This window comes from Papaver somniferum, chromosome 10 (genome assembly GCF_003573695.1).
Source record: "Papaver somniferum cultivar HN1 chromosome 10, ASM357369v1, whole genome shotgun sequence".
NCBI lineage: Eukaryota > Viridiplantae > Streptophyta > Magnoliopsida > Ranunculales > Papaveraceae > Papaver > Papaver somniferum.
The window spans coordinates 120,837,492-120,865,369 of record NC_039367.1 but is presented as its reverse complement, the minus strand read 5'-3'; the positions used below and the strand labels follow the sequence as shown (position 1 = coordinate 120,865,369).

The window sequence follows — 27,878 nt, the reverse complement described above, 5'->3', positions numbered from 1 at the left end:
GTCGTACAAGGAGTCATCCAGACAGTTAAGAATATGGTTTTTGCACATGTAATTTTTCCTAGTCCACCTATCCAGTCTATCTTCATAACCACGGTCATGAAGCCTTCTTGAGGGTCTTTCTAAGGCAACTTCATCTAGCCTTTGGTCTTTTAAGAAGAATAACATTTTGGACTGCCATCGTTTAAAGTCTTTGCCACTAAACTTTGGGGGTTTGTCTACAGTACTCTTTCCCATGTTGTTACAAAATATAGTAAAGAGGATATTGCCTTTAGATTGTTGAGATAAAATACTAATAAAGTAACTGAGAAGAAGATACTTAGCACAAAATAATGTTGCTGATGTTGCTGCACAGAGAATGTAGAGGCACGTAGACTACGCTGTCCTAAAGGCAATATCGCCTGCCACTCCTCTGAGATGCTACAGCAGTTGGCGAGTCACCTCCAGGATACAACTACAGTTAGTACCCCTCAATGTAGCATACAATGAGGGTACCCTTAGAGCTTGGCAGAACTTAAAACAGTAGAAGAGATGTTTATAGAAAAACTGAGGGAGAGTAGAAGAGATATTTCTCTGTAGTATGTCTTATGAGATTACAACTACTCTCTTATATAGTGTTTGTGTAGTTACAAACAAGAAAGAAAACCCATGCGTATGACAGGAAAAACTGGTTATGTTGGGTTAAAGATAGTGCAAGAAAAGTTGTTTTGACAGGCATGGAGCAGTGTGTTGCTGCCAAGCCAAATACGTACATACAAGAGAGCCAGTAGGAGGAAAATGACATCAATTGAAACGGTTGAAAGCATGTATTCTAATAGGCTAGTACCAAACCTCGCATACAAATAAGCAAAAATGACTGGAGCTTTAGTGCAGAAACTAAAATGGAGCAGTGAATCCATCTACAAATAAACCCAAAAGTGAGTTAAAATTCTTCATAACAGCCAACAAAAGATTTTAAAAGGAAAATTAATGCAGAAACTAAAACGGCTTTTGTCAAGCATTTTCACAAACAGATGGCGTTCAGAAACTTAATCTCACAACAGAAACCTTAGATTATGATTGAGTACCCAAATCGAAGGCCTAAGGAAACCCAAAGAACAGAACGAATCCTAATCAAAGAAATTGGATAATACCCTAATTTTTTTTCCCTAAATCCAATCTCAAGATCGATCCTTTCTCACTGATCAAAAAAAAAAAAAAACTTCCTAGAAAAACCAAAAAAAATGGGTACTCAAAGTAACTGAAATCTAACTAATAACAACTCAGAATTCCGGAAAGTTCTTACCAAATAAATACGATGTTGAGCTGGTAATCAGAGAGGAAGAGGAAAGAAATTTTGATGAAACGATCCATAAGTGAATTTGAATCCAAATCGACTAAGCACATCGTTGATTCGATAATCAGAGAAAAAGAGGGAAGAAATTATGATGGAGTGATGATCTAAAGTTAATTTTATTTACTTCTCCATCATATTTGTCTGGTGATTTTGGTTAGTCTCGAATTCTCGAAGTCCTGCAACAAAAACGTATTCTTAATAAAAATGTGTTTACGCTTCTTTAAAAGTTAAAAGGTATAATTGTCAGTTCAGGTACAAACCAAAAAGCAAATCTCCGATCGAAAAAAGGGTCTTTTCTTACAAACCAAAAAGCAAATCTCCGATCGAAAAAAGGGTCTTTTATTTATTATAGTAAGATATCTAATACTCACCCATAACTTCATCAATATTGCCCTATTAACAACGGCCAACCTCTTTATACCCAAACCACCTTCTCTACTGGGGCAGCATAGAGTTATGACTTATATACTCTTATGGATGCTGCTTGTTCCACAAAGCCGATCTCATAGCACCCAAACCATTTGAGAGCTTCTGTTCTGAACAGCAAAGACTTGCTGCTTATCTGCAACTTTGCAGGACCCAAATAAAGGATTTTTTATTTTTCACCGCACAGTACAAGTGTTGCTTCACGATACCACATCAGCGATGCATTAAACTTAACTACTGTACTAATCAAAAATCGACTGTCAGGTGGTGGATGGATATGTTCCACAAACACTGCTTGATCCATTAGTGGCATATATGTCGATTGCCGCAGTACACACGTGTGATTGATGGTGTATTTTTCTTCATACGTGGGGATCTAAAATCACAAAACATCAGAGCGCTATCCTACTCTGTGGCCAGAGGAAAACACAGAAATAGGATGATGAACCATGTTCACATGGACTTGCCCACAAGTTACATAGTGTGATGATAAAAAGTCATAAAATACCCACATGATGGCCATGACAATGTCTTCAACATAGGCATACATGTGGACCCCACGATTCACATGGGATGCTCTTTTCTCTCTCATGTAAATGAGTAGTGATCCAACGATCCTAGTTTCCCTCCGACGACCCTTTACGCTCATCTCAACCATTCAAAAATATAAAGTCTTTTTTAGGGAGTCTTTCCTTATGGGCGGCTGAACTTGTCCCATCTTTGTCCCCTTAGTGTGCAGACAAACTCTTTAAATAATGCCCTTTCTATGACCGACAACTTTAGCTGTCTTTGTTCGAAATTTATGCATTCTTTAAAATTACATTTGCACCCTTGTCTATCCTTGGTATTCCCATTCTTATCATCTATCCTTTTCTATAAAACACTTCCTTCATTTTTTTTTCCATCACTACTAATACACAACCCAAATCTCTCGTGAAAAGAAATACCATTTTTTTTTTTTTGATCGGTTGAACAGAAATACCATTTTCATCGCTTCAAACTAGAAACAGGCCACACCTAAATTTATAGGATCGCGTTGAAGTTATCGGAAAGAAATGGCGGGGAATTTCGACAAGGTTGATCTGAATTTTAAAGCGACAGAGTTAAGATTAGGTTTACCAGGTACAGATGAAGAAGGGTCATCTGAAAAACAACAACCACAAACACCAAGAAACAACAAAAGAGGGATAGCTGATTTAGGAAATGAAAATCCGTGCGGTGGATCCAATAATAATTCTAGCGTGTCAGATTCTGGTGACCGTGAAGTTGCTCCTGCAGCAAAGTAAGTTCTTAATCTCTTTGACTAATCATGTGCTACAAGATTTTGTGATTTTGATGAGCTGATGATTAATGGTTTTTTTTTCCTTTGTAAATTCTGCAGACAACAAGTTGTAGGATGGCCACCAGTGAGATCATACAGGAAAAACAATTTGCAAACGACGAAGAAAACAGAAGTAGAAGCACCAGGAATGTATGTGAAAGTTAGTATGGATGGAGCACCTTATTTAAGGAAGATTGATTTGAAAATTTATAAAGGGTATCCAGAACTGCTGAAAGCTTTAGAAAATATGTTCAAATTTAGTATTGGGAAATATTCAGAAAGAGAAGGTTATAATGGTTCTGAACATGCTCCTACTTATGAAGATAAAGATGGCGACTGGATGCTTGTTGGTGATGTTCCATGGGATATGTTCATTTCTTCTTGCAAAAGATTAAGAATTATGAAAGGGTCTGAAGCTAGAGGCTTGGGATGTGGTGTTTAAAACATAAGCAGCCATATACCAAAATGTTAGTTTCAGAAAGAGAGATCTACTATTAACAAGAGGATCAATTTTTTTTTTGAAGCTTGGGCTGACCAAGATGAGGAAGAAGAAGTATGAGATATGATCTTTCTTTCTCTCCTTGTCATGGAGATGAATTGAGAAGAGAAGACACTGTGAAAAGAGAAAACAGAAAAGAATGCGGTACAGCTTTAGTCAGTTCATCCACCACCACCACCCTTGTTACATCTTTTGATTGATTTCTTGATTTAATTGTAACTCCAAAAGAAATGAAAAATAGTTCACGGCCGAGGTTTTTGTGATGTTTAGTTTATATCTTGTAATGATCTCCCTCCTCCCGCCCATATTAAACCAATTACACTTATATATGAAGATAGATTTATAGAAAATATTTGTTTTTTTTCATGCAATTTGTAAAGAGATTAAGAAGAAAAGAAAACAAAAGAGCTTTTATTAATTATTACAGTACATGTTTTTGATTTGCATCCCAAGTTTTTGTTTGGGAAGTTCCTGAAAAGAAGATAAATATTCAATTTGGTGTGAAAAATCGGTATTTTTCTATCATAGTGATTTAATACAACTCTCTCTAGTCTGCCATTTTTTGTTGGGGAATGAATCCTTGTTATCCAGTTCTTTGTTTGTGTAAGTGGAATAAAATGAAAACACGAGTGAGACTGAAAAGGGTTGAATTTGGAGGTGGAATTCAAACCCATATCCATGGTTTTCAGAGTTGATTGATTCATGCTGAGATATCGATGTCACCAGAGCTACAAAATTCATCTTCCACTTTGTAATAGTATCAACTTAGGTTGAATTCACTTGATTTTGACGAGTTTCCAACTCAAATTCATTCATAGTAATACAGTCTTAAGTTTCAACTAATTTCATTCCTAATAGATTCATAATACAATCGAATCGGACAGTTAGCATCATTCCTAAAGTTGACTATTGAGCAAAACTAAAAATGGCGGGGTCCAATATTTTCCCTTCATCATCTGCAGTAGATGCATTTTGTACGGAAGGGATACATTTCCCCCACTCCCTTCTCCCGTTAGGTGTTATCGTTCTTAACCCTTTCCCTGGATTCAGATTAGCACGGATTCCATTATTATTGGATTTAACCAACACAGGATTGACACATGGGCGGGGGAAGGGAGTGGGGATTCATATCATTCTCGCATTTTGTATACAGCTAAAACATGGGTATCTGGTTCTGGTCTGCCAAACAGGAACCTTTTAGATTCTTTTGCTTTGTGTAGTGGTATCATATGAGGGTGAGTGATTTCTAAGAAACTAGGTGTATTGAATTTTGATGAACTGTTCTTGCTTGACTAGTTAGTTAGGAAAATGAGGAGGAAGTTTCTCATTAAAGGCTTTTATTTTAAGCTAACTGAATTGTGCAGCTTCTTTCCTTCACCCACTATGTACGATGCCTCTAGGATTTTCAATGAGCCGTTTCCGGTTCGAATCTCGAGCTATCTAGAACAAAACATTCGGTCAATTTGATGGTTGCATAACCGTGTCAAGCAGTTCTAGTTCCAATAGGAAATGGGAAAATTAGGCTCAGGCCCAACCCATGGATAACCCATAATATGAGGCCCCTAGATAAAAGAGTTTTATTAGTAGGCCCTGAATTAAAAAATAAATTTAATAAAAGCGAAAAGACTAAATTAGCCTCAAGTATATAAGAGGCGTCACCTACCTTTCTCTCGTTCAGACGCCATTATTTCATTTCCAAGGAGAGAGAAAACAAATCTCACTCACCTGAAACAGAAAGAAATCTAGAAAAAAACCGAAAAAATCAAGAAATCTTCCTGAAATCTGTTCCAAAACAAAGATCGAGATCAAAAACTATTCATCATTTGCTAACCCCTAAATCAGAGAAACAGATCGAAAAAGTTTCAGATTCAAAAACCAAAAAAATCAAAAGAAACAGTTTCAGATTCAGTTTCAGATTCAAAACCTAAGTCGCCGTTGTTACTTTCTTGTTGATGAAATACTCCGACGATTAATCACTAGGTAAGTTTTGATTTGAAGCTGTTAGTTTTGATTCCTGTTGTTACTGATTCGTGGGTCGAAAATTTCTGAACTAACTCATTCTGACTGATAATTTTACAGATCGGAGAAGGAGAACAATCGTTTGTGCAAAATCCATGAAATAACTGATTAAATAGAAACAAAGGTAAGTCATGGATGTGATATAACTGATTGATTTAGTGGATTTCATTTCTGAGATGTTACTGTTTGAAAACCCTAGAAACTCTAAGTTGAATTGCAATCAACTAACTTGATTTTATTACTACATCAACTGCAGATTCAGAATCAAATTTCTTTTGGAATAAAAATGGTGAAAGGAAAAATGAATCCCCCTAGAAAAGATGATACAATTACAGGTACTAAGTTGTGAAAACTATTGTTGTCATGGTCTCATGTTTATTTCTCATATAATGCTTGTGAATATGTAATTACACAGACAAGGACATGTGTAACTATAAGTTACACACTCAAAATGTAACCACTGACTGTGTTGTGGTTTGTATATTGATTGTGTAACTTATAGTTACACATACCAAGTGAGCTTGTCACCACTGACTTGCCTAGGGATGTGTAACTAGTATTGCACATAAAAAATTGGTTGTGTTTAGGATGTGTAACTTGTAGTTACACATAGAAAATTGGTTGTGTAAATTAAAGTTACTCATTAATATGCATGTGTAAGTTAAAGTTACACCTTGTAGAATGTCTAGGATTGAGTGTGTAACTTGTAGTTAAAATCTACTAACTGAAGAAATTTAAAAGTTTCTAATGTAAGTGATGCTTTTGAATGTATAACTACGCAAACAAGGGCCTGTGTAACTTTAAGTTACACATTCAAAATCTCACCACTATGTTGTGGTTTGTATATTGAGTGTGTAACTTGTAGTTACACATACAAATGAGCCTTGCAGAAGTGGCTGTGTAACTTGTAGTTGCACATCTTAACTGTGAGTTACACATTCAAGATGTTACCAATGACTTGCAAAGTGGCTGTGTAACTATAAGATACACATTGAAAATCTAATCACTGACTTGCCAATTGACTGTGTAACCTTAAGTTACACATGCATAATAACATAACTGATTTGGCAATTGCCTAGATAACTAAAAGTTACACATGCAAAAATATAACCTATGACTGTATTGTGTTTTTAAATTATAGTTGGACATAAAAAAATGACCCCTTTAAACCTTCATATGCATGTAAGTTAAGGTTACACAACACAGAATAGAATGATTCAGTTTGTGTACTTGGCAAATACACATAGTTTGTAACATGATTTTCATTTTGTAGTTAAAAACGAGTGTATTTGATAAGTACACAACATACTGACTCATGCTATTTTTGTGTACAGGAAACCTAAGGCAGTCGGTTGAATGCAGTAAAGGATTTAGTAAAGGTGATAAAGCCTATAGGACTGACTGATAGGGCTCGTAGATATCTTAGGAGAGTTGCTTACGGAGAACTCGTAATGATGTATTACGATGACTATGATACAACTGTACCAACTACAACAAGACAGATAACTACCAACAAACACGGCGTCTTGAAGCTCTTGAACTGCTTTGACATGGATTGTGAGACACCATGTTCATTCAAGTTTGCTGATGATAAGATTATAGAGTCTACACCGGCAAAGCTGGCTGGTATATTTTGCATGCAGAGGATTGGAAGCAGAAAGGGTCAGAAGCTGTTAAAGTACTATTGTCCTAGTGATTTGACTGACAATGTTTTATACAGCAAATACTTCACCGATATCAAATCTACAAAGCATCAGACGACGGTGACTAAGACGAACATTTTAGAGAAGATAAAACAACTTATGGCAAAAAGGAGAAAAAGTGGGAAAAGAAAGAAAGTTGATGAAAAGGATCTAGTTTGCCTGATAGGTCTTTATCTTTGCTGTGTATTGTTTTTTGGCGACAAAAATGCCAATGGAGTGAACGCGAAATATCTTAGTATCGTTGAAACTTATGATACGGTGCTCAAGGTGTCGTGGCCTGATTTAATACACGAGCACTTGTTTGAAGAGATTCATACTAATCTTAGTTGTTTGTCAAATGTGAAGGCTTGTGTGCAATACCTACTGGTAAAAAGCTTGTGTGTAATTTCTATTCCAGCAGTTTTAGTGTTACGTGATGGATATTTTTGTTCAATCGACTAATTAAAATTTATATGTTGCAGTTATTGTTTGCTGAACACACGCCAGCAGGATTAATCCCGAAAGTTGAGAACCACGAGGAAGATATCCCGAGGGTTGGGAGATGGGATATATACCAGATTTCTGATTACATTTGGAAAACAGACATGACACAGTTTTCGGTAAGTGTTATATGTCAGTTGGTTTAGGTTTTGTAAATTTATGGTAATGTAATTTAGATAAAACTTTGATGTAATCAAAATTGTCATGTGTAGCTATAAGTTACACATTTAAATGTGCTTGTGTAATTTATACTTACACATGCAAAAGATAACACAAGTGAATGCAACTATAGGTTATGTAACATATATTCCGTTTGTATATATATCCTGTGCTTATGTAACTATAGGTTACACATTTTATATGTATATCCACTTTACATTAGATATATGTGTAACCTTTAGTTACACATATCCACTTTACATTAGATATAGCTAATGTGCTTATGTAACTATAGGTTACACATATAAAATGTGCTTATGTAACTTTAAGTTACACATACAACCGAAAAATGTATATTTAGAATGTTCATCTGTTAATTGCAGCCAACTCCTAGCTTTGTGGCTGAGTTTTCACAGCTTGAGAAGCAGCTGGGTATATCAACCGTGGTACCCAGCAAGGACGACCTGCAAAGTTGGCTGAAAGCGCAAACTATTGAGAATAGCCATCTGAAAGAGCAACTGCAAGAAAAGCAAGCAATGCTTAAAGCAGTGTATGCAATTGCAAGAGAAGGGATATCAGAAGGGGACCTTTCAGGAACAGCGGAATTCAAGGTTCACAAATTTAGTTGCCAAATTATGCAAGCAATGGGTATTGATCCTTACAAAGTGACCCAGGAAGAGTTTATGCAACATGAAGATGATGTACATGGAGGTACTGAGCATGGAGCTACTGAGCATGAAGAAGAAGAGTTACAATTAGTTGAGACAGAGCAACAAGGAGATGGAAGTACTGAGCAAGAGAAAGAGAAAGATGATGCGGAAACTTCCTTCAATGAAGAATGTAAGTAGTTGTTCATTTTTAATATGCTTCTTTAACTTGATGAGGTACCCAATTAGTTGACACTAAGGTCTTTGAACCTTTTTAATTTCATATTTTACTTGTTCATTTTTAACTTGCTTGTTTAACTTGATTAGACTTAATAAATGTTGAGTAAACTGATCATATGGATGTGTAATCCCTAGTTACACATGCCACATGCATGTGTAACTTCTGGTTACACTAGTTAGATGCATGTGTAACTCCATGTTACACTAGGTATCCATGCCATATTCATGTGTAACATGAAGTTACACATATTAGTTATCCAAGCCAGTCGATTACACATGATATTCTTCTTGAAATTTTATTAAAAAAATTTAACATCATCATCATCCTAATTCTCGTTTCAATACTTGTGCAGTTCCATGTATGAGCCTTGCAGCTGGAAATACGCCAACAATTCTGCAAGCTCAAACTGCTGCAGAGGGGCACAAAAGACCACTCAGGACATATAGTTCGAGTATGAAGAGTGTGACAACTTGCAAGACTCCACCAAAGAAAAGGCCTGTCGCAAAGCAAAAGCCCACTCCTACAAATAATGTTGATGAGGAGCAGAAGAAAGATGTTGAAGAGACACCTGTTACGGATGAGGCACAGAAGAAAGCTGCAGATGGTGGAGTTGTGGATGGGGCAGGTGATGATGTAGCTGCAAAAGCCAGGTGATGATGTTACTGCAAAAGTCAATGAGGATACACCTGGAACTTTTGATGACAGTTCTGCTTCAACACAGTTTGAGGACTCCATGGTGATAACTGCTACAACACCGCAAACACAGCCTGACAATGCTCAGACCTACAGGTTGGTGCAACTAGGAGCTAACCCTGATGATATGACGAATGTTGAAGTGAGTGAAATGATAGATGAGATCGTCAGCAACATTAACAAAACTGAACATGGACCCGCAGTGACGGAGAATGCAGAACCTACCTCAACTGGTAACCACTCTTCCGTTCTATGTTTTGTTTGTAATGGAAGTGTAACTTCAAGTTACACATTGTAAAAGGCATGTGTAGCTTGAGGTTACATACAGTGTGTTTTGTTTGTAATGGAAGTGTAACTTCAAGTTACACATTGTAAAAGGCATGTGTAGCTTGAGGTTACATACAGTACATTATTATTTTGGCTTGTGTAACTTTAAGTTATACATGTGCTAATTTTACTGAGATTCTGCCTATATTTGTTTGCGCAGCTACAACGCAGGAAAACGTTTTTAGCCTTGGATTAGAAAAAACTCCAAAACCTGCAGGAGAGTTACTAAAGGAAGCTGCGAATACAATAAGAGAAAGGCAACCATCATTAATACAACAACGTGTGTTGAGGAATAGAAAAATCCCAACACAAGATCTGAAACAATATCAAAGAAATTCAAAGAGGATTAAGAAGACAGCTAATGAAGAAGAAATGGCCGCAGTTCCAGAAGTAGAAGAAGAAGATAGAATGGCTGAGGTTGCTGAAGAAGATGATGGAACAATGAGAAACGATGTGAAAGGTTCAGAAGTTATCGAAAGGCTGGAAGGCGAGAAAAAGAATAAAGTGCTTGAATATTTCAATACTCATCCGAAAACGTAAGTAGCTTGACTCCAAGTAGGCTTGATTCTGTTATTGATTGTTGTATTTTACTACTTGATTCTGTTATCTTGATTGATAATAGTTTACTTCTTTGTAATGCAGAGACATTACTTGGATGGAACTCAAAGAAGATGGTAGCGAGCTGTTTGATATATCTGGAGAACTAATGATACAGCTTACAAAGAAAGAATCCTTCTTGGAGTCAGAATTCATCGACTTCTACATTAGCAGATTGAGGACGAAGATGAACTCTAACAGCAAGTATGACAAGGCGATATTCCTGTCGCCAAAAGCATACGTAAGTACTTCGATATATTTAAAATCTTATTGCATTTATAATGTGTAGTATATGTTGTAAGATTATGATAACATACTCAAGATTTTTTTTCCAGTGTAAAACCCAAGGCCCTGTGTGTAACTTCTGTTTACATAATCACTTGTTCATTTGTAACTTTTGATTAAAAATGTGAGTTTGACATTCCAAATGGTTTTTGCAGATCTCTTACTTGAAGGATTACGAAGAATTCAAGAAATTTTGGATTCCGAAGCTTGCGAAGGAGTATGTCAAGTACAAGAACGATGCAGTCAACTTTTCCCCAATGTGCAACAACAACACACACTACACACTGCTGGAGTATGACTTGAGGAGCTCTAATCCTTGGTCCTACATGAACTCGTCAAACGTTAAGGAACTCAAGGGTGAACACCTTCTTCAAGCCAAGAAATATGCATTTGCAATTACTACAGAACTCAGACTCCGCTGTCCTTTTGCTCTTGGGATGAATGAAAATGCCAAGAATCTCAATGCGCCCCCACAAGGTACAATTCCTGACTGTCTTCCATGTGTATGCAATTACATGAAGATCAGGATGAAGAATAAACCACTTGACAAAAAATTAACCTCAACTATGATGCTATGGTGGACTGACAAGCTGAACCGCATGAGAGGAAGCATGCTATACAAGATTCTTTCGGATCCATCTAGAGATGTGTAAAGCAGTCATTAGGATTAGAAAAAATTCTATACTCGCAAATATGTTGTTAGCCAAAACAGATGTTAGACTTGGAAAATATGTTGTTAGAAACTTTTAAATTTCGTCAGTTAGTAGATTTTAGCAGTTCTTAGTTTTGCAAAATATTTTTGGGTTGAAATTCTTTGAATTAAAAACTTTTATCTTGTTAGAACTACTACTGCTGTGTGTACAGGTTTCAGAAAGTATGCAACAGGTTAAGTAACTACACATCTTAATTTGATGCAGAAAGTGTAACCTGAGTTTACATATACATTTATCATGTGTAAGCTAATGTTACACATCCATATTTGAGTGTAAACTGAAGTTACACAAGCCATTGATCGGATTGTCCAATAAATCAAAATAAAGTTACACCAGCATTTATCATGTGTAAGCTAATGTTACACATGCAATCACAGCAGTGTAACTTCCGGTTACACATCCATATATTTGAGTGTAAACAAAAGTTACAGAAAGCATTTGACCACTGATCAGACGTATACAATAAATCAAAAATAGAATAAAACGCATTTCAACTGTGAACTGACAAAATCTGAATGAATCATCCTTACACATAATCAACGTTGAAGAAAAATAAAAACGTTTGGTCCATGAAAACCAACATGAAGAAAATTAAAAAAACAAATAATCAAAGATAAATAACAATCAAATCATTAGTTGCAGAAATGAATCTGATTTGGTTCAAGCTAGTGGGGTGTGAACTTCCGAGGATTCCTGCAACCTGCCTTGTTGTGACCTGTTTCCTTGCAGTTGCTGCAATGAACTTTCCTCTTCACCTTCTTCTCGTGTTTACTTATAATCCTTTTCCCTGGTGGTCTACCTGGATGCTTCTTCACGGTAGGTGGGTTGACGGTGTCGTCTGGATGATATTCAACAGGCCTGTTGTAGTTGGGAATCGGCTGGATGGCATGCATATAAGTCTTCCTAAAATAGTCGCTTGTAAAATACGGTGAAATGAAATCAATAGCCTCACGTTTAATCTTGCGTATGGCTGCAAGAGCATGAGCACAAGGAAAACCATATACGCGCCACCTGGAAGAAAACAAAAAACAAATCAAAAATCAGTTAGTTGCACATACAAATCATAAAACACTCAAAATTAGCTAGCTACAGGTGCATGTACAGGATGTGTATCTTTAAGTTACACATATAAAATAAATTTGTAACTATTATTAACACATGCATATATCTAATGTAAAGTGGATATACACATTCTTAAAAAAAAGAACATACAAAGAGAAGAAAAAAGCATAAGAAACCAAACCTTTGACAGGTGCAAGTCTCGTGTTCGAGGTCCACCATGTGAGACCTTTCACTAATAACTTCAAACACGGTAGGACTAGCAACCAATACTTCCCAAGCCAAACCTTCATCTTGAAGAGCCACAAGCTTTTCTTCATACTCAGGGGTTAATGGAGTCATCATATTAGCACCAATTTCACGACGCTGCCATCAAACACATTATTTTCCTCCTAATCTGAAAAGGAGAAAAAAACTCATCAATGCATAAAGTGACAAAACATGAAATAAAAAGACAACAAAACAACAAAACACACACACACACTCAATTAACCTGATCAAGAAGAGCAGATGCAGGCATCTTCTTGTGAACCAGAACCCAGCTATTGACTGATTCTGCTAGAGTACTAGATGTTCGTCCATACCGACAACCTTTGAAATAGGCATTCGCATATGCTTCAGGTGGGATTGTCTCGATGTAATCAGCCACCCAATCGCAGTTCAAATCTCTAATCTTCTGTATGGCTTTCGCATGGTTTTCAGGTGAGAGTGCGTATGTCGCCTCTCGGAAATGGTCCATCACAAGTGAGTACCTAGGATCTGTTGCAGTGATGGGTATATTCTTCGTCAAATGATAGTAGCAGAAGCTGTGGAACCCATCTGGATAAACAAGTGGAACACCTTGCAAGAGTCCTTCATGGCGATCCGAAAGGAAGGTGATTGGCCTCCCATCACCAACAACTTCTTTCAAATTCCTTAAAAACCACTCCCAGTTGTCGATCGTCTCAGAATCGACTAGTGCAAAAGCAAGGGGGAAAAATCCTACAAAAAAATTGTGCAGAATCGAAAGAATAATAAGTTTCACACATGCTAAAACAAATATGTAACTTAAGGTTACACATGCTAAAACAAATTTGTAACTTAAGGTTACAGATGCTGTTTTCTTAGTTACACACTGAGTAAAGTAATGTGTAACTGAGAGTTACACATGTGTAACTGTTAGTTATTTGTCAACTGAAGTTGTTCATAAAAAAAAAACACATAGAAAAAACATACCTTTACCACCATTGATCCCAGTAGCTGCCATCAAGCAACCTTTGAATGTACCAGTCAGGAAAGTAGTATCCAAGTATACCATTGGACGACAAAACCGGTACCCTTTGATGCATGCAGCAAATGCGATGAAAATCCGCTGGAACTGTTTATTTTCACGTTCAAACTTTATCACACTACCAGGGTTGGTTTCCCTTATAGCATCAATATACCATACCAAGTGCGAGTAGGACTTGACATCGTCGCCATAAATCGTATCATAAACCTTTTCCCTAGCATTATATGCCTGGTAGTACTCCATGTTGATCCCATAGTTGGTCTGGAAATCAGCAGCAATTTGCTTGGGCTTCTTGTGAGGATTTTTGCGAACTTCTTCCTCAATCAAACTAGACGAGAAGCTGGTGGAGTAAGTTTGGTTCAAGTTGCGTCCACCAGCACCACAAATGTGCTCAGGGTTATAAGACCTGACCTGAAGAGATTCATACAAAATATAAACAATTCAACCAAAACACAATATGGTGCCAAAAACATCATGTGTAAACCAAAGTTACACATACTGTAACAAAACATAACATATGCTAAGCATTAGATGACAGAACACGGAAAACCTACCTGAAACATTTCGTTCCTTTCATCGATAGAAGCTGCATGGAATTTCCAGCCGCATTTTTGATCTGCACACTTAGCCGTGAACCTAGAACGCTCATTGTGAGTTACAATCATTTGGAAACCAGTGCGAAGACGATACTTGGTAAAAGCAACCCTGACTTGCTTAACTCCTTCAACAAACACATGGCCAATATCACCAAGAACCTTGGGCCAACCATCCGATAACAAAGGTTTCGCTGGCTTACTTTTATCTTCCAAATACATTGCAACAGTAAGATTGTTTGTGGACGAAGACGTACTACTAGACCCATTAGAAATAGAAGAATCTGCCCTAGAGCTAGAGGAAGAGGCCACACGAGGAACATTTTGCAAGAAAATATCAACACTGGTCTTCTGTTTACTATTTGTGATAGATATAAGAGCTTGCAAAGAAAAATCACAGTCAAGCGGAAAATCTTTCCCACTTTCTCGAAAGAAGAAAGTAATACAAGTGGAGTATACTGCTTCCATTCCTTGCAAACTTGTTCCTTAAACTCATCAAGTTTGATATCAGTATTAACACGCAGGGTAATGAAATCAGAAAAGTAGCGAACAACAGCAATGCAACTAACAGCAGCGCAACTAACAACAGCCATGACAACCTGAAAATATCAAATACACAATAAGAATATCAAAATTTGAAAACGAACGCAATTCACTCGGGGGCGTTGCCCCCTCGTGAGAAGTATATTCTATGCGGCAAGCTAAATATAAGTAAAAGATACAGATGATACAATTGTTTACAAATAAAACATGTTACAGGACATATATATGTAACTTCAACTTACACATTCTTAAAATACAACAGGATATATATGTGTAAACTAAAATTACACATGTTGTAACTAAAAAAACATCTGCATCTTCCTCACACATGCTTAAAAATACAAAGAGGATATATATGTGTAAAATAAATTTACACATGCTGCAACTAAAAAACATCTGCATCTTCTTTAAGCATGCTTAAAATACAACATGATATATGTGTAACCTCAAGTTACACATACTAACAAAAAAACAGCATGTATACAAATCAATTTGAAGTTGTTTTTTTGAAACAAAATTGTTTCTTCATACTTCTCTCAGTATCAACAAAAAGTAAAACAACAAATTAACAGATCGCACATGAAAGAACAACAAAATAATTCAAAAAAAAAATTGAAAACAGATCTGAAATCAAAAACAACATAAAATTCTTACCTAGATTTGTTGTTTTCTTTCTTCTGAAACAATGTTTATTTTGTTCCTCTTCTCAGTATCAAACAAACATGTGTAAGCATCAACAAAAACATGTGTAAGTATCAAAAGTGACAAAAATAGATCGAAACGGTAAAATCAAAATCAATTGAATTTGAAAACTAAATCGAAATCACAATTCGTACCTATTTTGATTTATGTATTCCCAACTGTCTTCTTCCTCTTCTCAGACTCAACAAATTCGAAACAGAACAAAAATCGTAATCAGTAGAAGATCGAGATTCAAAAAATCGATGAGAAAACTAGTGAATCAAGCAACAGAAAAGCTAAAAACGAACAAACCTATTTGTTGTTCATCAATGCAGCTTCACTATCTCGTCAGATCTGAAAAACAGACGAGTACACCTCAACGAATTGAGAGAAAATTCGTTTTCTTCTTCTTCTCGTTTATGTTGTTCTTCTTCTCGTTTTCTTCCTATCAAATTAACGAAAATCAGTATGAAACTATCAAAATTCACGAATTCGTCTGAAGAAAAATCTCCAATTTTGTTTCTGAACGAGAGCGGAGAGAAGAAAGAGCTGAATCTGATTTGGTTTTCAGTTTCTGGTAGGTATAAAACGTCTATAAATAGGGAAGGTTAATTTCGGTATTTTTACTTTTATTAAAAATCCTGATGACGTCAGCAATCCGGGAAAATTGAAAACCAGGCCCCAAAAAAAAATTTTCTGGACCTAGAAATATCAAAAACGGAAAGTGTGGAGTTGAAGGTGTAAGATCCATTTTGTGGGGCTTGTATATGGTTGAACCCATATATTAGGGGGTTCTAGTATTTTTTGCCAAATATTGGGGGATCATTGTGGGGCTCAATGGCTCACAACGGAGGCATAATGTTGGTAGCTCGAAAAGTGCATTGAAAAAATTCATCACTTACAAACAAGGTAGTACGCGAAACATAATGGAAATTTCGGGTGGTGAGTGCAATTTGAATAAAGCACAAAGATTATTATGACAATTTTGTGTCACAAGATGCATATCATCATAGAAGATTTTATTTCTAGAACAAGTTAGGCAGAAAGAAAAGGAGAAATCACTCATCACGATACATAACAAACATAGAGCCATTGTCAACACCCATCACCCGCCACCGTCTAGATGGTCCAAGCTTTTACAATTATTTTGAGACGGGAGTTTCATAAGACTATGAGATAATCCCGAACCACAAAACTATAAATGATCAAAAACCACGTCACGGTTTTCAATCAAAATGATTGAGACAAATCGAACGGGTTAAAATCATTCGATGGGATCAAAATGCTTATCTAGTTTGAGATTTTTGAACAGGGGCCAACAGTAGAGTTGTAGTTATCATTCATCTTCGAAGTTCAAACACAACTTCTGGTTTATTGTGGTTCAATCTACAGTTTTAATGCAGTTAGGAATGGTTGTTGCTTCATGCTTCGATAATGGAAAGAAGTTTGAGGTTGTATTAATGGGTACTGAACCCTGTTATGGTCCAACACCAAACACAAGAGATATCAGACCAAAAACTTAAGAAAACCAGGATAAAACCTTTGATTTGGGGTTAGCCACCTCTATGAATAAGTTTAAGAGAAAAAGATTAAAGTTTATGATTTTATTGATTGATAATCAAATAATAAGTTGGCCAGGCTATATATAGCTTCAAAGCCGTGCAAAAGAAGTAAATAATTTAGAGTTTTAATAACCCTTAAACTGCTAGCTAAACAAGGAAATAAACCAATTAAATATAGTAGTTCTTAGTAAGGAAATCAGTTAAGGGACGTGGAGTTGGTGTCACAACAAACCCGTTGCAACATCTTATCATGTTATTCAGTTCGTTATCCTTTTCATTCTTTTAGAAGATTTAATGAAGGAAAAGGCTGATCTAAGGATGGGCCAACTGAAGATTCATAATGGTGTAACATTCTTGACTGGTCGTCGAATACTCTTGGTGCAACTATGGATACTTAGCTGTATTCTGCTCGAGTAGCCAGAACAGAAGTAATGAAAGAACTCATAGCCACATCTTAGTTGGACCACGTATACTAATAGTTCCAGCACATATTCACACTTTAGCTCTATACATTGGATTCCTTAAAAGCGCCTCTTGGACTTTCTCCTTCTACCCATGATTTGCATAGTGTCCACCATGGTTTAACGAACTCGCACGAAAATTGCTTAAAGCAGCGAAAATTAATATACACAACATTGGTTAAAAAGACCAAAATTAGCAATTTCTGGATGAAATGGACAGTTAAATTTTGATACTGTTTAAATGGACAAAAATGTAAAAATAGGCAGGATATAACCAGTTTCATCGTGCCCATTTTCAAATATTTTTTCTTATTTTTAATTTACACAGGATATATTCAGTTTCATCCTTGCTATTTTTTAAATTTAAGTTAGGATGAATCCAGTTTTATCCTTGTTATTTTTTTTTTGCCATTTCACCCAAAATATTTTTTAATCGTCCATTTGAACCATGATTTAAAAATATTTGGACAAATGACCCATGTTCCGATTAATATAAAGTTTTCCTTTAGTCGATATCCATATAGCGATTATGAAATACTAGAAAAGAAGGAAGATCGTAGATCTTGCCTCATGTGCACCTGTTTTCCCGCATTCAAGTTCAACATCGAGATGATGGAGTTATTACTTCTCATGAATAGATATAGATACCTTAGAAAGATTGGAAACTACATCTCATGTGCAGCAAACTAGCAAAGCACTTCTTAAAGGCTAGTTTAGAAATAACGCAATCCCTATTTAAGTATCTTGATACAGGCGCGGACGGTTTTATTAGAGGGGCGGAAGTGTGATAATAATGTCCCTCTAGTTGTTTAGGGAATGTCCTATAGGAGGTGTGAATTGACTACATTACCATTTTCACCTTAAATGGACTAATTTACCCTTTCTTTTTTGGTCGAAAAGACTGAATTGTCCTCCCCTATTTTTAAACCTAATGAATCAGAAAAAATCAAAACAGGTTTTTTTTCATCTTCTCTTCTCCTCCTCCCATCAACCGTAACCTCCATTAAAACTAAAATTTTCATCGTCCTCGATTAATCGGCGATTTGAAAAATTGATAGTCGTTGATTGAAAACTATATTAGAGATGCCGAAGAAGAAGGTTGACGAGGATTGTAACCGTTCTAATCAACCACATCTTCCAATAGGCCAAGGACATCAATTTGAAACTCCTCAACCGTCAAAATCAACTGGAATGACTTATTTGAGGTATGTTTCGAAAAAACCCAGTTAGGGTTTAGTTTATTGTGTTTGATTTAAGTTAGTTTTGTATCAAAAATTAGGGTTTTGGATCAAAATTGAAACTGAAATTTCAGTGTTGCATGTGAGTTATGGTTGGTAATAACTCAAATACGAACCGTAACTGTAGATTGGGTTGATGTTACGGTTCCTTTAACTCAAATACCAACCGTAAGTTCTTAGTTTTGAGAAAATATGTTCAGTTGCGAATTTTATTTGCAACCGTAAATAGACTCACGGTTGGTGTCGATACTTGAATTACGAACCGTAATTCAACCTGGATGTTTCAGTGTTTTTTTACGGTTTGTATTTGCATCACATTTATCAACCGTAATTGACTTACGATTTCTAACTCAAACAACATGTTTAACCGTAACCATCCCGTGTCTTAGCAATTTATCAAACAATAACTTACGGTTCAAAAAATAAGTTGAAATACCAACCGTAGGGTGGTTACGGTTGGTCTCGACTCACTAGTTACCAACTGGAATTAGTTATGGTTGCTATATGTTGTCATCTGTCAAACCGTAAATCAACATGCTCACCAAATTTTTTTGTTTTTTGTTTTCTATATTGTTTGTTCTATCCTTAGTAAATCAATCAATTGTAATGCTTGTGTAGGAATCCTAATAGGGTGAAGAATAAGAGAGGAAATAACTTAACCCTGATTGATCATACGCCCACCCCTCGCGGTGACAAGCATTTAGGGGTAGATAATAGAGGTATCCACAATAATGAGAAGAGGAAGAATAAATTTGAAATCAAATTGAGATAACCACCTGTGGCTGAATCTGGAGTTGATTTAGAAGGAGTGGAACATAATGATCAAGAAGAGGTCGGAGTCGAAACTAACCGTGAAGGCAATAAAAATGAAATTATAGAGGAAGAAACTAATGATGATGAAGATGAAGAAGAATCTAAAGAATCCGATGATGAAGAAGAGGAGGAAGAGGAAGCAAATGATGAAGAGGAGGAAGAGGAAGAAAATGATGAAGAGAAGGAAGAGGAAGAAAATGATGAAGAGGGAGAAAATGTCAAGGGAAAAGAGGTTGTTGTAGCTGCACCTCAAGTGAAATAAAATAAGCCGGGAAAGGAACCCACACCGAAAGGGATGTATATTCCTAAAGGCAAAGAGTTGTTGTTGCCACTAGAGAAGAATAGAAGACCTTGAGGCGAGGCCTCAGACAAGTCTTCAATTTTATTTGGTTATACCGGTTTCTGGGCCGCAAAAGTCTGTGAGACTAGGATATGATTTTTCCTACTTTTCATAAAACATTGAATTTATAACTTATTTTGATTTATTTTGTTTGTTTATTTCAGTTTACCTAAATATGTTTATATTTTGTATATTTGTTTCTTTAGGACCATGCAAGGTCGAACAAATTGCTCAAGCGTCAAAGGGATAAACATTGGCCCTTAAGTGAAGAATGTGCTTATGTTCGCAATCTAGTGGTTAGTACAGGATTAGGGCCTTGAATTCTGCATTCCCAATCGGAGTATGATAGTGTTGTGGCCTCTGCATTCAGGGAACGATATTGGCTTGAAACCGATACGTTTGCCCGACAATGTTCAACAACGACATCTCAAACTTGTTGGTTTTGTATGTGCAATCCATTAGAAGCACTTGATGAGAGCACCGTGCCAACTTTACAAACTCAGTATGAGCCAATAAAAGATGTTTTATTCATCCTTTCTCATCTTCATCGTGGAAAACCGAGTAATTATGCGTCTTCCCCAAATGCCTTAATTGTTGCATTTCGTTCCTTCGTTTCCATTTCTTATTCTTCAATTTTGATCTTGCGTTGTAAATGTTAGCCAAAGTAGAAGCAATTTGTGGGTTTCTTTGTTTTAAGTGAGCGAGGATATCAATGGGCTTCATACGAATTTGTGTCATTGACTCTACGATCATCTCTTCTTCTTCAGTAAGGCGTCCAGCATAAGGGTGTGTTAGCAAACTATCCGGTATAAGGTGGTTATGACGACCACATACAACTTTCTCCAAAAACCACATTTTTTCCGCGTTCCTTCTAAATTGAAGCTTTAAGGGGCATCGGGTCTTCTTAGTGAAAGTAGTATTCTTCCTCTTTGTCTTTTCTGCGTGCACGGTACCCTTTTTTGCGTGACTTATATGTTGTCCACTACACTCGCAAACCATTTGAAAGATACTTTTATTAGTGGTACCATTACAAACTATGATACACATAATCAACTTGCCTCGTTCTCTAGCCCACTTCTTTGCATCTTCTTTCTTCTTCCATGTCTCCTCGGTTAAATAGTGAAAGCTAGAATCTTCGGTGAGAACTTCATTTGCTAAAGGTTGTTCATCCATTACGGGAGGTACATCCACGACTTGGACAAAAATATACCCACATTAGTCTAAACGAGGCAACAAAATGACAACATATATAAAGTTACGGTTGGTAACCAAAGAGGAGAAACGAACCGTACATAGGTTACGGTTGTTTACTATAATCCAATATGAACCGTAACCAACATACGGTTTGTATCGAACATCTACTTACAAACCGTAAATAAATCAGAAGTAATTTGACCGACATACAGAGTAATTTAGAGTTAGAAACACAATAAACCGTAATACGAATTACAGTTCGTTTCTATTTACATCTTACCAACCGTAAATAGTGCAGTAAATAATGCCATGCACATGAAGAGTTACGGTTGGTAACGACTGAACGACCTAATCAACTGTAACTGGTATTACAATTAGGTTTCCCCCCAAATTGAACCAGTTACGGTTGGTATTCGATACTTTTCGAAAATCAGTTACGGTTGAATATAAGAACCGTAACTATGGATTTTTCTGAAATATAAGTCGGATTTTAACAAAATTTATATTTTTGGAAAGGGCTCGAAAATCTCTACAAAATAAGATTCATTGTTGATATGAAATTCGGAAAAAATAAATAAATTAAACCACGTTCGGGTATACAATATGCACTCAGGTACACCTGGCTAAAATTTATTTCTTATAAAAATATGCATTATGCACCCAGGTGCATCTCGGCCGTAAATTATTTCATATAAAAATATGCATTATGCACCCAGGTGCAACCTGGTCAAAACATATTTCCAATAATAATATGCATTATGCACCCAGGTGCAACCGAGTCAAAACATTTTTCCTATAAGAATATGCATTTTGCACTCGAGTACAGCTATGACGAAACCTATTTCTTATAAGAATATGCATTATACACTCGAGTACAACTATGACAAAACCTATTTCTTATAAGAATATGCATTATGCACTCGGATGCATCTTGCGTAGTTTGTGGATAAATTTAGGTTTATCCAGGTAATCACCTATAATATATTGTACACAACCAAGATCACTAGTTCATGATCTTGAACAGTAAATTCACCACGATTACCATTACATTCGTTATTAAAAATCAACTACAAACAAATATCAAAGAATAAAATTAAGAGGAACAACAAAAATTCAGAAAAAAAATATATTATGCACTCGGGTGCATCTTGACCAAAAACTATTTTTCTGTCGGAATATACATTACGCACTCAGATGCATCCTGTTTACTGCTTCTTATTAAAAATAGTGATAGTTGGTACCCAAAATTACTATTCCAATGAGAAACATCAAAAACACTTATTTTTATTTCAATAAAAAAAGTGGTCTTGTTCATTTCCAACAATTAAGATCAGTATATGAAGTCTAGTTGTAGTGGAAAAACAGAATGACAGTAAAATAACCATCATAGACTCTTATATTCAGTTTGATCCAAGTTTGAGTCAATTAATCTTCCAATTCTTGCTCTGCAATTCGGCGATCAACCCAGTCTTCCGATTCAACCATTAATGCAATTCAATTAGCTCTGCATATCAAGATCTGTCTAGTTTTCTACCAGTTTCTTACCCGTTTTCCCTCCTACACGTTAAACATGCGGTTACTTTAAATTCTAGCGGTTTATTTTTTCAAATTTGGAATCTTTATCCTCTTCCCAAAACTTTCTCTTATACTGTATTTTATTTATGTCTTGCAGGTTTTAAAGTTACCTGAATTTTCTTGTCTTGTTTAAGTGGTAGTTTTCAATGACGTTTGTCCCAGTTCAAGAGAGTTTTCTCGATTCTACTGCAACTTTGGAGAATCCGTCTCATAGAGATATCGAGATTCAAATCAAGTTGGAAGAAAATCTCACTCCCTGATGAAGAATGGCAGCACCGTTATGACAAGGCTTACACGTTTCTGTTCAATTCATACACGTAGAAAGAAGAAATTAAAATATCGATCTATAAATTGGTGGTGCATTGAAGCTTTTAGCATCATCAACTTAATCCTCCTCTTACCTAAGAAACTTCCTATTCAAAAGCTTTTCACTATGGCAGCTGAGGATGTTAACAATCTTGCAAATCATTTTGATGCTGCTTCAACAGAATCATCTGATGACATCAGAGAGGTTGTCAATGTAGCCCAAATCAATCCAAGGCTTGTTCTTCAAGGACAGGAGTTCAGCGTTATAGGATAAGTTATCACAAGCTCTACTATCAGCAGAGGCCAAGCTGAAAGATTTGCAAGACAAATCTGGGGAAACAATGTTGGAGATTTTGAACTGAGAAAGAAGAGCAAAAACCTGTTCATTGTCAAGTTCGAAACCAATGAAGAATGGAAATGGATTTTATCTGAAGCTCCTTGGTGCTTGGATGGTTTCCTGTGGATAATTAAGCCATGGAACCCAACTCAGAACTACAGAGACATGTCTTTTGACGAGCAACAATTTTGGGTTATCTTCAAAGATCTCCCTCAGGAATTCCTTAATGTGTTTGTTGCTAGAGAAATGGGTTTAATCCTAGGCAAAGTTTTGGAACTGGATCCAGAGGATGCAAATCTAGTGGAAACAAATGATGTTGGAGCTCTCATTGATATAGATATCTCAAAGTCTCTCATCATAGGAGTGCTAAGCCAGAATGCTGCAGACTGTACTCATTGGATTACATTCTACTACCAAAAGCAGCCACATCAGTGGTAGGCTTCTAAAAGATGGGTAAAAAAAATGAAGCGAAATGAAACGCGGGCCTACAGTAATACCGCAAGTGCACGGTCGTCGGTTGTAGCTCGTGCAAGTACGGGTCGATCCACAGAGATTGGGAGTGTTTTGTAGTGTTCTAGCTATTTGGGCTCTAAATTGCTATTGGGCTATGAAGCCTTTTGGGCTTTGGACTTAGGGTACCTTTGGATTATAGGCTTATTTGATAGTAAAATGAGCTTGGGCTTAGTTGGTCTTGAAGTGCATTAGGCTTTGGCCTTAAACTTAGGCTTGGGCTCAGTGAACTGAAATTAGCCTTGAAGGCACTGGGCTTTCACAGTGAATTGGGCCTTAGCTTTTTGGAGTGAGCTGAGCTTTGGGCTCAGTTGGATGGGCCTTGGGATTAAACCTGGGCTTTTAGCCTTTGGTTTCACTGAATTGAACTTGGGCTCAGTTGCAGCAGCAGCAGCAGTGGAAGGAAAAGGCAGCTGCAGCAACAGCAGGGGAAACAACAGCAGGGGAAGCAACAGCAGCAGTAGCAATACTGCACAGTAGCTGCACAAGCAGTGCAAGTAAAGAGGAAGGAAAGCAGCAGTACTGCAGCAGCAACTGCACAAGGCACAGAGGGCAGGCAACAACAGGGCAAAAGCAACAACACAAGGGCTTCTGGCTTAGCAGCAAAAGAGGAGTGTAAACAGTGGCTCTAGGCCAAATTGGAAGCAAACCAGAGAACAAAAGAATGGCAAAAACAGCAAAGATTAAACAGACTAAAAACTAAACAGCAACAAAACAGTGAACAAAAACAAAACAAAATGGAACAAAGTGAAAGTGACACAAAGGAAATTAGCCTAAGGCAGGGAAGATGGTGAAACTAACATGGTGACAATGCAAGGCCAAGGGAAGAATACAGGCATACAAATAGAATGGGAAGAGAATTAGCTTGCTATGAGCACTAATTTCTCCCAATGCTCAATCAACACAATGCACCTAAGCATACAAAAATGGAATGGCAAGATAATCAGCTTGCTATGAGCACTGATTTCTTCCATTACTCAATCAATTCAGTGCTTCAAAGGCTTCTAGCCTAGCATTAACAGGAACATAACAGGAACATTATCAAAGGAACTTATCAACACAATGCATCAAAACAAGCACATTAACAGGATCATCAACAGGATATGAAAACAAGCACATTAACAGGAACATAAACATGAAATTAAAACAAGCACATTAACAGGAGCATAACAAACATTTAAACTACTAAACAGGGAATGTAAAACAGGGAAAGAAACTAAAATTGAACAGAAATGAACATGAACAGAAATGAACAGAAATGAAATTGAAATTGAAATAAAATTGAACTAAAATTAACAGAACTAAGTTCTGGACACTGGCTAGTCCAGCATAAAGTTTTACAACAACACCCACAAGGCTATTTATACCCACAGACACAATTAGGGTTCTACCAAAAAAAATTCCCAAATTAACAGTAGACTAGGGTTTGATTTTTTTACCTAATTTGATGTAGCAACATCAAATTAAACTCGACCCATTCTTCCTCTGACTCTCCTGGTGCCTTTCCCATACCTTGATTTCTTTTTTAGCTTCACCTAATTCTCTACCATGTCTATCAATGCTTTTTCTATTTTCAAAACCCTAGACTAGGGGAAAACAGTGAAAAGAAGTGAGAGGCATGTTAGAGTGATAGGGGTTTCGGTGGTTGAGCAGGTGGAGAGTTGGTGGTAGCGGATATGGAGGTGACAGAGGTGGAGAAGGTGGTGGTGTACGGTGGCGGACGTGGGTTTTCTGCAGAGGAATGGGGGAGAAGAGGGAGGAGAGATCGATATTTTTAGGGATAGGGTCTGTTTGGCTTGAGGTCTAGGGTGTTCGACACTTGGGTGTGAGGTAAGTGTAGAGAGTTTGATGCACAGCAAGACTAAGCCGTGAGATGTGGAGCTGGTAGGTAGATCGGACGGTGATGCGGAGGCAAGCGAGGAGCGACCGTCGGATGAAGGGATACAACGAAACGAACGGTGCTAGATTAGGTTAGGTGCTGTAGTGTAAGGCGGAGATATCAAACTTTGATGAACAGCAAGGGATCAACCGTTGGATTCAACTACCATCTAATCTGAAGGCTTGGAATTTCAGCGCTGTGGTGCTTGGCAGAGACTTCAGATTTTGATGCTCTATGAAGGAGCGACCGTCGGATGCTTCTGAGAACTGATCTGATGGCTGAGAACGGAGGCGTTTTTTGTGTAGAAAATGAGGTTGTGCGCACCATTCTTCGCGGCTTCCTTGCGTGATTTCTTCCGGCTTTTCACTACTTTTCTGCTCTTTTTGCTCCGCAAGTCATCCAGACTTTATTTATTACCTAAAAATGCAAAATTTAATAAAAATATTTATTCTTGAAAACAATGAAAATACAGAATATGGGATAAAATGTAGAATTAATGCATAAAAGATGAGTTAAATGCCAACAAAAAGGGATAAATATATACAATATTTGGCACTCATCAAATACCCCCAAACCTGAATTTTACTTGTCCTCAAGTAAAACAAAACTAAGGAAATCCTAACTATACCACTGTCGCTGGTCTCTCGAATGCATTTAGCGTATGCACTAAGCCTTTTAAACCACTAAGTGTCCCTAGTGGACGAGTTGAAGTCTCGTGAAGGTTTGCTTAGAACGTACCTACAAAGTTCTAGGTCAAAATATAAGCTCAGATTCCATCAAATGTGACATGTGCAAAACAGTTTAAGCTCACAGCAAAATGGAGATGTCAATCTAGCTATCAAGGCACAATCCTAGCACTGATAACAAATAAAGACATGTGATAAGAGTGTAAAGTGTATCTACACATGTGTAAAGAAAGATCTGAAGTTATGACTACTAATCACCAAGAGATAGTTTCTCAGGCTAAGAACTGAGGTCGAAATCTAGCTAGCTGTCCGGACTTTACGAGAATTGTGAATGAGTTGGAGGTATTTCACAATTACTCGCGTTGTACATCAATGGCATACACCCTCCTTGCTTACAACACAAAAACACAAAATGACTATTTACATGACTCTTATTTACATTGACTACCTCTTTTTATTTTTGGAACAAGAGATGATGGAATTGATAAATACTTGATTTTTTTTTTTTCTGATATTTTTTTCTCTTTTTTTTTTTTTTTTCTGAATATATACATCGTTTTTTTTTTTTTTTTTTTTTTTTTTTTTTTTTTTTTTTAGAACAAGGAAACACTTTTGATACATATACAAAAGGAAACAAAAATTACATGACACTTTGCAAGAGGTAGCCCTTTTTGATGCACCCAGTTAAATTCGATGGTTGTCTTTCTTAATGTAACCTCCACCTTCTATCCCAACCAACCAAAGAACAAGCTAGTCAAGTTTCGTTCAGTATTCTAAAGTGATTGGCAATCGTAACTTCCTATCAAACACCTTGAAGATCGAGGCCATACATGTATTGGTAGATCGTGCGCGTGCAAATTTCTTATCACTATGTGAATTGTGCTAGAATCAGGGTGCCTAAATATCTAGACTAAGACTCCTAATAAAAATACATATTTGCACAAGAGTCAACATTTCAAGGTAAATGAGATCCATTTTTTATGATTTTTTTTCAATTTTTTTAATTTTTTTCAATTTTGATTTTTCAATTTTTTTTTGGAATTTTTCAATTTTTTCAAAAAGAAGAAGGAGTTCGTTTTCAATTATGGCAAATTATCATGGTATCTACTCTATACCCCCAAACCTAAACTAAACATTGTCCTCAATGTTTCAACATATGGAAAGAATTAAAATGCAACATATGGAAAGGGACATGCTGAGTAGAGTAAAAGGAGAGAGAATACCCGATTTCGGCGAAAGCAGAATTAAAACTCCGTTATTCAAGGCAAAAATCCAACATATTTCAGCCGAGATCATATTGGATTAGCAAAATATATACAAAAGGAACAAAAGGGTTTTTAAAATTTTATCTACTGGATTATATACAAAAATTCACCATACACTAACAA

The 27,878-nt window shown here is 36.6% G+C and overlaps 3 protein-coding genes and 1 long non-coding RNA gene across 6 annotated transcripts; 3 read left to right on the top strand and 1 right to left on the bottom strand.

The window, feature by feature from the left end:
• Positions 1 to 760: 760 nt before the first annotated feature.
• Positions 761 to 2,030, bottom strand: LOC113318334. Of its 3 annotated transcripts, none has more exons than XR_003344434.1 (3): positions 1,705 to 2,030; positions 1,283 to 1,509; positions 761 to 896 (listed from the first exon to the last, which is right to left on the bottom strand). It is a non-coding gene; the product is annotated as an uncharacterized LOC113318334 (long non-coding RNA). The 3 variants fall into 3 exon arrangements; XR_003344433.1 differs by having other exon boundaries at positions 1,594 to 2,012; XR_003344435.1 differs by lacking the exon at positions 1,705 to 2,030 and adding an exon at positions 1,639 to 1,674.
• Positions 2,031 to 2,674: 644 nt separating this feature from the next.
• LOC113318333 (auxin-induced protein 22D-like) lies at positions 2,675 to 4,023 on the top strand. Its single transcript, XM_026566479.1, has 2 exons — positions 2,675 to 3,041; positions 3,141 to 4,023. The coding sequence occupies exons 1-2, from the start codon at positions 2,815 to 2,817 to the stop codon at positions 3,520 to 3,522; spliced, it is 609 nt and encodes a 202-aa protein (XP_026422264.1). The 5' UTR covers positions 2,675 to 2,814; the 3' UTR covers positions 3,523 to 4,023.
• A 1,681-nt stretch (positions 4,024 to 5,704) lies between these two features.
• LOC113316155 lies at positions 5,705 to 9,482 on the top strand. The gene is made up of 6 exons (XM_026564375.1): positions 5,705 to 5,722; positions 5,855 to 5,933; positions 7,101 to 7,667; positions 7,763 to 7,900; positions 8,324 to 8,780; positions 9,181 to 9,482. The coding sequence occupies exons 2-6, from the start codon at positions 5,919 to 5,921 to the stop codon at positions 9,480 to 9,482; spliced, it is 1,479 nt and encodes a 492-aa protein (XP_026420160.1). The 5' UTR covers positions 5,705 to 5,722; positions 5,855 to 5,918.
• Positions 9,483 to 9,526: 44 nt separating this feature from the next.
• Positions 9,527 to 10,526, top strand: LOC113316154. The gene is made up of 3 exons (XM_026564374.1): positions 9,527 to 9,754; positions 10,009 to 10,128; positions 10,471 to 10,526. Exons 1-3 carry the CDS (start codon positions 9,562 to 9,564, stop codon positions 10,524 to 10,526), a joined length of 369 nt encoding a protein of 122 aa, XP_026420159.1. The 5' UTR covers positions 9,527 to 9,561.
• The last annotated feature ends 17,352 nt before the right edge of the window (positions 10,527 to 27,878 follow it).

Bases quoted from the DNA above. Each gene is read 5' to 3' on its own strand.
- LOC113318333 (XM_026566479.1), top strand. From the start codon at position 2,815: ATGGCGGGGAATTTCGACAAGGTTGATCTGAATTTTAAAGCGACAGAG. The intron at 3,042-3,140 runs GTAAGTTCTTAA...TAAATTCTGCAG, and splicing joins GAAGTTGCTCCTGCAGCAAA to ACAACAAGTTGTAGGATGGC.
- LOC113316155 (XM_026564375.1), top strand. The intron at 7,901-8,323 runs GTAAGTGTTATA...TGTTAATTGCAG, and splicing joins CAGACATGACACAGTTTTCG to CCAACTCCTAGCTTTGTGGC. The intron at 8,781-9,180 runs GTAAGTAGTTGT...ATACTTGTGCAG, and splicing joins AACTTCCTTCAATGAAGAAT to TTCCATGTATGAGCCTTGCA.
- LOC113316154 (XM_026564374.1), top strand. From the start codon at position 9,562: ATGGTGATAACTGCTACAACACCGCAAACACAGCCTGACAATGCTCAG. The intron at 9,755-10,008 runs GTAACCACTCTT...TTGTTTGCGCAG, and splicing joins TGCAGAACCTACCTCAACTG to CTACAACGCAGGAAAACGTT. The intron at 10,129-10,470 runs GTGTGTTGAGGA...GATTGATAATAG, and splicing joins ACCATCATTAATACAACAAC to TTTACTTCTTTGTAATGCAG.